Genomic DNA, 11,195 nt, shown 5'->3' on the forward strand with positions numbered 1-11,195 from the left:
GTGTTTGTTAAAAATAAAACTTAAGTTGAGTAAATATTAGTGAATTTTAACACTTGCAGGAGTCAATGACAGGGTTAACGCTAATGATGAGTGAATTATTAAGAGTACATTTTTTTAATAAAATTGGGTGTTATTTCTTTTTAAGTGTAGAGCTTGATTTGCACTTTTCAGTGTGGTGTATGTTAAATACAGATTGATAGAGACTTTATTGTCACTGAGACAACAAAATGCAGTTTAGAGCAAACCACTGAACTTAGCAGTTTAAAATATACAAATATATAAGTCATAAAAGGATTGCATGAAATAATAAAATGAAGCAATTAAACATACATGAAATTGAAATAAATAAATAAACATAGAAATAGCCTTTTTCATTACAAAAAACATATTTACTTTGAATTTATTTAAGTATTTAACTTTATTTAAGTAATTAACAGCTTTTATTTATTTATTCTTAAGTCATTTTTGGTCCCTCATAAAAACATCATTATAAAGTGTTTTATTGAGAAAACAAGGGCACAATGCAACACCTATTATTGCAATTAAAGGTAAAATTACACAAATAGAAAGATCATAGATCATAATTTTAATTTAGTTTCTCATTTACAAATAAATATAATTTATTTGGGGTTATGGGGTTATGAACTGATATTTAGTAATGATCATTTCTCATTTAGTGGCCAATGTGTCTCCTTTCATACATTGCTTCACAGCTTCTACCCATCACAGAACAACTTCAAGAGGAGGGTTTTATTTGCATCATCCTAGGTAAATTATTTACTTTTAATTTTATGACCTTTTATGATGTGGCCTTATTTATGGAAAAATGTTATTATATCTAGTATAACAAAGATAGAATTTCAGAAAAACAACTAGCTAAATTTAAAAATTTGAGATCTAAGTTTTTTTTAACACAGTCAAACACACACAGACAGCATGTAAATATTTATGATAAATACAATGACCAGCGATCCCACAGCAGAAAATATTATTACATTATAATAAATATTATACTGCGTGTGGTGTCCTGATGATACAGTACAGTATTTTATAAATAAAATGTATCAATTAATCTCTTTTGCATTTTTGTAAAAAAATTCCCTGATTGAAGAGTTCCCTCTACAGGATTGAAGTAACTATTTCACTTTCTTTTCCCCATTAAAAGTACTTTGTTAGTTTGTTTGTGACATCATATGCAGAGAATGTAATTTCTCTTCACGTTGTCTGTATTATTTCTAAACTTCAGTAATTCCTCTTCACATTACAGAAACACCAACCTCTAAGAAAACTAATATTCAGAATAAAATAATTTCAGATTATAAATAAATACATTCCAAACAGAGGATATTTCAAAGTGCTAAAATGTGTTGGAGAGAGTCTGCGTTTACACCTCAGTCCCGTCATATTCTGACTCCTGCAGGGAGTTGGAGTCGGCATTGTCGACCTGAGAAGAGATTGAAGAAACAGTGCACATAAATTCCACCTCATATAGAATATTTCTGGCTTGTGACTAGTCAGAAGTGACACAGTAGCAGGATGGTGCAGTTGGACTGGATGTCGTAGCTTCCTTCATTAATTTAAGAAAAGTATTTTCAGATCTTTTCTGTCATTAGCATCTCACCTAAAACAAGCCTAAAAAGTAAGGTAAGTAGGTAAATCCTACTCATGTTGTTCTTTGCTGTGTGTTCACATTCATTATTATTTCCTAGATAAAACAGCATTCATTCTTATTCTTATAAGTGATTTTAATCTCCACAAAGTTCCTTTTTTTCAAGTATAATTGAAGCTGAAAGCAACGTTGTGGGCCGAGGAACAGTGGCCAGAGGTTGGAATGCGCGCCACTAAATTATTGAGCGCTTTGGACTGGTCTTGAAGGAGTTACTTACTTCCTGTGTCCACTAGCTGGTGCTTGACAACACCCGCTAATCTAAGTTGTGTACCATTAGGCTACATGAAATGTGGACCACGCTGTGAAAATGTCATATCAAATGTTTTTGTCTCAGAGGGCTTACTTCCTGTTACCAGTTTGTGGTGCTATGTCATTGCGTAATTATTGCCATGTAGGTTTGTTCAATGTGGGCCTGTTATTAAACATGTAAAGTTTGGTACAGATCTAGGCATGTACACTTTTACACTGTTTTGTGGCAAATCATTGATATTTGACCCCACGCTACAGACACGCCATTTAAGAAAACTCACAGATAGCACAACTTCTCATCGTCAGTGCCTTTAAATTTTCAATGGGATAAATTCTCTAGGAGGAGTTTGTTAAAGTACATATATACAAATAGCCAAAAATTACCTAAAAATTTCATACATTTCAGTGAAATGTTGCCCGAAGTCTGCTCTTTAGGGGGCGCTAGCAAACAATTTTGCCTCGCCCAAAAACTTTTTAAGCTGCCAAAAATGCGATTTATTTACAGAAGAGAAGATATAAAGAAAATAATTTCTTTAGTTTGAATAGAGTCCTCGTACATTTCGCGCTCCAGCCCTAATAATGTGCAAAGAAAGCAGGAGCACATTAGCAGCTTAGGCTTTTTTCCATAGCTGACATTTCACGAAACTCAGTAGTATGGTTGGTAAACACAAGTATGACTATCCTGTTTATCCTTTTTGTTTTTGAAAAGTTGTTTTTATATTAGAGTCTGACGGCCGAAGTGATCGTTGTTTTGGACTGCAATTGCAAGATTACTACTGGTAACATTGCACTATGCTGTGGTTGTAAGGCCTAATAATAATTATCAATAGTTCTAGTATCATTGCAAGTAGTTACAATAGTATTTGTAGACCAGCAACAGCAGAATCAGTAACTGTAAAAGTAACAAAAGTAATAGATGTAAATACCTTTTCGCCGGCCAGGTCTGATTCTTCTGTTACATTTTTTTGTTTTATTGGCTCTGTGTCCAATATGGCCACATAATGGATCAGAGTGTAGATTCTAGATGAACATAAAACAAGAATTATATTTTATACAAATGTTAACTGATGTATGAACTGCACATCCCTAAAATGTCAAACCCTGTTAAGGAAAGAAATTTGATGTAAGTGGTCACCTGTGGTAAAACATGGTCAAGAACTGGATCACAACTGATGTGGCAAATCCCAGAATGAACATTAAGGAAATGGGATCTATTTGTATATGTCCGGTGACTTCGAGGTTGAAGTTGAGCTTGGGGATGTTGATGGGTATATTCAGGAGCTGGAGGGTAAATGTTGCCACCAGCCACAGAGCATTCATGATGAAGAAGGCAAAATTTATCTGTGTGTAATGAGAAAGAAAGCATTCATTTAAGACTAACTGAACAGTGATTTCCCGTTGGACATATACCATAATTAATTTCTGCACACCTACCTTATTTCTCAGCTCTCGCAGGTCATTGATTATCATGTCCTGTTTCTCTTTGTCTTCAACATGAGGTTGCAGGTACCTACCCTGAAGCTCTTTCCAGAAGTTCTCCTCTTCCTACAGAGGAACACAGAAATGCTTTCAATTAATTAATTTCATATAGATAGGGCAGGAAACAAGCTTTATGTACACATTTACTGCTGTATCCCACAGTTTATCATCAGTCTTAGTGTTTAGCGAGTTTAGCAACAATATAGCACGACTTAGATAATGATATGTTTGTGTGTTGTGTGTCAAATGTCCTATTTATAATTATTTTTTTACATTTGTGCATGGTAAGACATAGCAAATAATGAAAAACTGCTTTGGGAAACTGAATATGGTGAGCATAATTCTGATGAATTGAAGCAGGAGTAAACTCCAAACTCTCTGTAGAGGCAGCCAACATGCAAACCCGATAAAGTGAGACACAAACCTGGTCGAGTGACTCCTCCTGCAGCTGCATGTCACTGGAAATATTCTGTAGTTGTGTGACCCAACCTAGAGAAAAGAGCAATGCGGCAGGATATTAGAAAACATCACATTTACAAGTGTGCTGGATTTCTTTATAAAAAAAATCATGCTGATTTTTGTGTTTGGACTTACATTGGGCAGCACAGTCGAAAACAGGCTCCAATTGCCTGAAACAAAATCAAAAATTGTTAGTGTGATCTCATACTTTGTTGTAGTGACACATTACATTTATATCCATGTTCTACCCATAGACTGTATATAAGAGGTGGACGTATTGAAGGCTCGAGTTTGGCCGACAGGGCGCTGCCATGTTGAGTTTTTGTAACCAGCGGCATCGGACGTGACCATATTTGGACGAGATGGTGGAGCTAACGGCCATGTGCAGAGCAAACTGGCTTGCTTAACTAGCTTCATTTCTAATTCACATGATTGTAACAGGGCTGATCATTTCGTGAACAACAGGCTTAAAACAAAATGTACTCACCAGAGAAAGTGAACAGCCAACTCCTAATGAGCTTTTTCAACAGCGATGGTTAAATTTACACAATGCCGTGGGTACGAGTCACTGTAGCCTGATTGACAGGTCGCCATGGTAACGAATTATCAATAACAGATAATCCCGCCCTGAAGCATACTCTGTTCTATGGTCTAATTTCCTCTAATTTACCAAATGAAAGGAAAGTGTTTACTGAGGTAATAAATCAGCGGAGAAGTAGGGCCATTTTGCCATTATTTCTAATGAAGCCGGACTTCTTTTTGCAACCGGAATAGTCGTCTGCTGCAGGTTTAAGGGACTTCCATGTTCCAGCTTCCCGCTTGGTTCTAACCTCAGAACGTACCTCTGTTCCTCTGAGATCCTCACGTCTTCCACAATAGTGTTTTGGGGCTGGGGTTCAGGTTGAGCGGATTCTGGGATCAGGTGCTCCTGGTTGGCATTGAGCTGCTCACCTCCATATCTGCTGGTGGACTTTTTACAACATTTGGCCCACGAGAAGAGTCGTTGGAAGATGCTTTTGGCTGCAAGTGTGATGATCAGCTTCAGTTCAGTCAGCACAAACAATAATACTCGTCGAGTGTTGCACTTTGAGTGGTCTGAAAATAGACTCTTTAGTTTCAATCTGGTATCTACCTTTCTGAGCTGTTGTTTGTGGGGTGGTGTCTGCAGGCAATCCAGCGGCAGGTTTTGCCTCCCGGGTGCCCCAGGACACATTGTTCATGTTGACCATGGAATAGATGGTGAGCAGGAGGTAGGCGCTGGGGATGCAGAGAATGTAGAGCAAGCCATGGAACACCAGCTGGATTTCCTGAGGATGCATTATCGCAGTGATGATGTAAATGAAAGCCATGGCGATGACGAAAATGCTGCTGGGTGTCAGGATGGTTTGTTCCCTCACCATAGCACCTGAAGAACGGAATGGAGAGTTTCAGAAATTAAACCACTGTTAAACAGCACATCTAAAAATATTTTACTAAGTCTAAATAAAGTAGCTACACATGACTCTGTATAAAGTTATACGTGTTGGAATAGAACTTACCGATGATGGACATTGTCACCACCAACATGATGAATGCATATATGATACTCAAGACTGCTGCAATAGTGATCTGAGTGTCTGCTTTCAGTTTGAAGCAGAGAATCAGGTAAATGAGAGGAGGTAACACAGCCAGGACCAGGGCAGCGTTGGCTTCCATGTTAAAGATGAAAGTCAAACTGCCTGGAGACCATAAAAGAGGAGGCACATTAGTTTTACATGGTAACCTTGCCTTTAATTTTTGCATTTATTCAAACACAATTAAAACATCTGTAAGATAGTCATATTTCTGGTTAAATCCAGTTGATCTCAAAAGTAAAAAAAAAACCTCTGACCTGCAATCATCAGGCAGATGGTGGCAGGGGCCAGGATTGATGAGGTGATGGCAAAGAGCTGGTAGAACATGAAGGGTTTGGACATGGATGAGTTCCTCTTGGAAATTGTGTTGGTTGAGCCCAGCAGATCCACCACATTAGCCATCGTGGACGGTCCCCATCGCCGACGCTGAAGATAATAAAAAATCATTAGCGTGACTGATATGATTTTTGGACAGCTTCTAAGCATTGAGATCCACAGTCATAGATGTCTCTGATATCCAGATTCTGAATATCAGAAGCAAATGTATCAGTTTGTCAAATCTACTTTATGGCCATCATGTTAGTTGAAATGTTCTGATTAGCTGCAGGACTCGCCTGGTTGTAGAGTTCTTTGAAGTCCTCAGGTGCATTGGTGTAAGCATCAGATGCTGCATTGTACTCAATTCTCCATCCCTGCTTTAGTAGTAAAGTACACAGCCAGCGGTCCTCACCTTCAGGGAACAGAAAATAAAGAGGCAGAGTGTGAAAGCTATCCCCAAGACTGAGAGAGAGACAGGAAGTCCTGTGAACAATATCTGTTACCTTGGTCGAACTGGATGTAGTGTCTCGCCTCTGTGGACTTGGTGGAGTATCTCTTCATCACGTTGTCATCCATCAGCGCCTCTGCTCTGAACAGACTGAAGCAGCCGGGGCTGCACAACACACAGCCAATCACATGCTCCGCTGTCTTCTGCAGCCAGTGACTGACGGCGTACTCAAACTTCTGGAACCACACTGCAGGACCTGTAGAGGAAAAACAGAGGTAATGTAAACATCGACACAAATGTCGGTCCAGTGCTAGTCACTGTTGGCTTTACAGTTGCAATGGTTGATCTATGGCAGAGGCATTTGTTCAAATGATTGGACAGTCGTTTTATGTTGTATTTGGTTGTTTTTTTCTCTGTCTTGTCTTATTAAAAATGTACAATGGGCCAACCTGATCCAGTGGGGTGAATCCTGCCACATACTGCCCCAACACGTGGGTACATTTTCAAACGATCGATGAGCAACATCACAGCAGTTGGCTGGAAGTCTGTGTCCCCATCTAAAGCCAGGAGGTAGGTGTTGTGCTTCTCTTTCTGGAGAAACAGGCACATTTTTGATCTGATTTACATTTAGGTTTTATTTAGAAGTACTACGGATGTGTTTTTAACCTCATCAAAGAAATCTAAAGAGTGATATATTTCTCTCATCTCACCTGGACCTCTGCTATCAATGTATCTTTGTGCTCTCTCTCCAAGCGTGCATAATATTTTGTCATGAGTTTCCAGCCCAGAAGATAGTAAAGGTACATGATCTGGAAATAAAGGAGGAACAATTAACAAACTTTCTCACAATTTGAGAGTTTAATCATTGTTTTGCTTGAAATATAAAAATTTTCCATTTTTGAAAACCACAGTTCTAAAAATTAAGCGACCTGTAAATGGTCATTATTTTCCTACCTGAGACCATCTCTTTTTATGGCGGATGAGTTCTTTGTCCTTGAAGTGAACCACAATATTGTTCCCATGAGGCATGGTGACCACAAGACGACCTCCATATGGTGTCCTGATGATCTTCTGATCAGGGATCTGCTGCTGCTTTTTGAAGATGCTTTTATCAAGGTTTGTGAAGATACTGTTGAAAGAGAGTGACAGAATACTTTGATAGTAATTTCTACTCCCTAAAAAATGTATTTCTTTGGTGTACTGCCAAATGACACTGACACTTTTTGTTCTTTTTAGAGACGTTTAAATGCACCGGAACAGTAAAATTATCTGTGAACATGTATCTTACCCATAAACGTCTGAGAGGACTTGCACAAGGTCCTTTCCAAAGTCGTTGATGTGACGCCCCCGACTCCCCTTGACATGTTTGAATGCATCATCAAAGAATATATGGGCTTCAAAGGTGAAATCTTTGGTCTCTCTCTTTGGTCTGTACTTATCCAGTCTGCAGTGTTCATAGAGACACAAAGAGGAACTCCACTGTGATAAAGTACATTTTGGAGTTCTTAATACTACACTACTAAAACCTGTCTAGACCAAGGAAAGTCTTTTCCACTACAAATTTTATTTCGTTTCGTAATCGAAATTGCAAGGCTAAAATTCTCTTGAAATTATGTGAAGTAAGAAACTGAATTAATGCATTAGCAGATCCTATGTTCAGAACTCCCTGTGATCCCAAAAAATCAACAGAAATAGCTGGAGGAATGAAAAGATGATATATCATAGACTTTTCCTACAAAAAAGAAGTGACTATAACTCACCTGAATATTGAGATAATGATGTTCATCATTTCATCGTGGGTCTCGTGCCACATGGTTGCACACAGATAAACCATTGTTCTTTCAGGTTCCCTAAAATTTGTCAAGACAAGATTTGCATATTTGAAAAAAAAACTTTAGAGCTGAGTAAATGTAACCCTAATAAATAGCCTAAACTAACCTGCTGAAAATGCTTATATATAATTACTGAGGTGACCAAAATGGAGAACTACTACTACACAAACACTTACTTCTTCATTTTGTTGTTGGTCTGATTGTTGAATCGGGTGTTGAGGAGCAGGGATTGCTCGATAAAGGCTCCTTCATACAGCCTCCTGATGAACAGGTCTTGGGTCCTCTGGATACGATAAATGTTGAGGTGCCACAGATGGAGAGTGGCCAACACCAGACCGAGCCACCACGACACTGCTGAACCTGAAGAAAGAGTAACAAATGCTCTTTTAGTGTATCCAGAAAAATGCAGGACTAAATAACAAAGTAGCCATGCAAGGTTAACTGCTTATACTGTGGATTGTGGAGATTGATTAAAGTGTTTGGTCCTTTGTAATCATGTTTAAAATCAAAAATACAGAGCGATCCAAAGTTTAAAGCAATGGCCCCTGCACACACCTGATCACTGAGGCATGTAGAGCAGGGTGACTTGCTTAAACTTGCATTTAACCAGGCTCTACTTTATTACCTGTCAGCAGGCCAATGTCAGTTATAGTTGACATGTCCAGGAAGCACAGAGTGTGTGTAACATCCAAAACCAGATCTGAGAACACACTGCCATTAAGGCTGTTGTTTCTTCCATCTAAAGTTACACTGCAGTAGCCTGTGAAGTTGATGCTTGTCCCGTTCAGACTTATTCTGTATTCCTGATAGTAAACGATAACAAGGATGATGAGCAGAGCCATGACGGCCAAAGAGGCCAGGTACAAAGGCAGAATGAAGCATCGTCGCAGGGCGTGCATCTTGCAGGCCACTACAGCAAACCAGTGGCAGAGTGCAGATGAGATCAGCTGGACCCCAACGGTGATGACTATAATTTTTGTCTCACGACTCGGGATAGACTTCAGTATGTCCCAGTCCATTTTGGCAAGTGGGACATAGGCTCCAAGCACACAGGCGGTCACTGTGATCCTGAGCAGGGTGGAGATGATGTGCAGCACATTCTGGCACTTTGTCATATCTGTGCACAGGTCCTTGAGGAAGACAGATCTGCGGTTCTCGCCGATCAGTCTGAAGTAGGTCTCCCACCAATTGAAAGACACCAAGAACGATCCACCAACAGCCAGACCCACCCAAATGGCCATCTTAATATCAGTAGGATCTTTCATAATGTATAGGACGAGGAACAGGACATATCCGAGCAAAATCAGCATGAAGGCAGCAATGGACGGCACCAGGAAACGATTCCTTTCCTTGGCAGTGCACTGAGTGACCACCTGTAGGAGCGCCGAGAGGACAGCGACACCGTTCAGTATTGTCACGTTGGTCACGATGTCCAAGTTTGGCATTGCCACAATGGTGAGAATCGCTGCACCCACAGCTACCATGAACTCAAAGAAAAGAACCTGAAAAAGAAGGAGAAGGATATTTAACAACATGGTAAAGAAAATGTTCGAGATACCTGCTAGGCTGCATTTTCAGCAGCAGCAAAAGATGATGCAGTGATCACAGGAACAGCAGAGTGAACAGGCTGTGGCTGGGTGGGTACTGTCCTTTAGTATCCTTTGGGATTTGCGTAGGCACCTCACCTCACCGATATCACTGATGCTCGGTAGATGGGTACCAATGATCTTCTGAGCAGTTTCAATCACCCAGTGCAGAGCCCTCCAGTCCTGGGCCGTGCGCATCCCATGCCAGTTTGTGATGTTACCAGTCAGGATGCTTTCTATTGCTCCTGTAAATGCTGATAAGAACTTGGCACTTAAACTTCCTCAAGAAATAGCTTTCTTCACCAGCGTGGAGATGCGAGATGACCATGTCAGGTCCCCTGTGATGCTGATTCCCAGGAACTATTCACCTGCTCCACCTCAGCACCACTGATGTAGACAGGAGTGTGTGTCTTTATGTCCTTCTTCCTAAAATCAACGATCAGCTCCTTAGTTTTGCTGATGTTGAGCAGTAGGTTGTTCTCTGAGCACCACTCTACAAGATTATGAATTTCCTCCCGATATGAAGGGATGTAACACTGATGTTGTCGGAAAATAACTAAGCTTGTCAATTAGACGCAAGAGGCGTTTTATTTTAATTGGTAAGCTTTTGTTTTGAAACTGAGTATTTTTCGTTTGCTTGCTGGGATCCAGAAGAGGCTTTTGTTGAGACATGTACTGTGTTTCAATTTGTGCACTTCCATACTTACACTTACTATTTTGAGGGCATAAGTGTGTTCACACTGGGAAGTATGGAAAAATGCAGTGCACTGTAGATACCCAGATGGTGCACTCATACCAAAAAGTTGAGTGTGGAACGCTGGACACTTCTCAACGACCGCCATTTTACCTTTCACCATTTACTTTTACACATTTACAAGTTTTGTACACAATTTCATCACTGAATCCATTTCTGAGAAGTTTTGAGGCGAGAAGTCAACTGTGTAGATGTCGATATTACGAAAATTGATGGCGAATCGAAAATGTGCTCAAACATTTTCAGAGTTGAGAAGCTCTACAAGTGACGGTGGTTACAGAGCCATTTGCTCTTTGCTTTGACAAGTCCAGCTACAATGGTAGAGGAAACCACAGCTGTAAGATAGTTTCAATGTTCATACCGCTGTAATAAAAGCCCCCCCGCGACTGTGTACGCAGGGTAAGCGGTTGAGGATGGATGGATGAAATATCTGCAAATAAATTTCTTAACCAGTGGGCAGAATTCGACCCAAAAATTTATAATTAATAAATGTGGTAAGTTCTCTACAATGAGATAAAGTTAGGTTGTTTTACCATGGCTATAGTTGATTTTTTTGGCAGCTTTGATGTTTTATAGCATGCCTTCCAAATGCTTTTGAGAAACAGCAGGACACTGGAGGCGACGAGAGAGCAGCCGACACATAGCAGAGCAATGGGTTTCTGGTCATCTGGGAGGGTCTTTGTGTCTTTGTTGGACAAAGTGATGAGGAGGAGGAAAGAAGTCTGCAACAGAGAAAAAAACATGATGATCATTTAATCATTTAGTTAGTACTGTGATATGAGGACAAT

At 39.8% G+C, this 11,195-nt stretch overlaps 1 protein-coding gene across 1 annotated transcript; it reads right to left on the minus strand.

Moving 5' to 3' along the window:
- Nucleotides 1-1,271: 1,271 nt before the first annotated feature.
- LOC123976749 (chitin synthase chs-2-like) lies at nt 1,272-10,495 on the minus strand. Its single transcript, XM_046059096.1, has 20 exons — nt 10,367-10,495; nt 8,693-9,569; nt 8,244-8,427; nt 7,996-8,085; nt 7,524-7,679; nt 7,190-7,364; nt 6,952-7,044; nt 6,685-6,820; nt 6,291-6,491; nt 6,084-6,199; nt 5,727-5,895; nt 5,395-5,574; nt 4,989-5,261; nt 4,699-4,876; nt 3,992-4,026; nt 3,822-3,886; nt 3,353-3,463; nt 3,054-3,259; nt 2,845-2,938; nt 1,272-1,444 (listed from the first exon to the last, which is right to left on the minus strand). The coding sequence occupies exons 1-20, from the start codon at nt 10,493-10,495 to the stop codon at nt 1,385-1,387; spliced, it is 3,528 nt and encodes a 1,175-aa protein (XP_045915052.1). The 3' UTR covers nt 1,272-1,384.
- Between the last annotated feature and the right edge of the window lie 700 nt (nt 10,496-11,195).

Source organism: Micropterus dolomieu, linkage group LG09 (genome assembly GCF_021292245.1).
Source record: "Micropterus dolomieu isolate WLL.071019.BEF.003 ecotype Adirondacks linkage group LG09, ASM2129224v1, whole genome shotgun sequence".
NCBI classification, from domain to species: Eukaryota; Metazoa; Chordata; class Actinopteri; order Centrarchiformes; family Centrarchidae; genus Micropterus; species Micropterus dolomieu.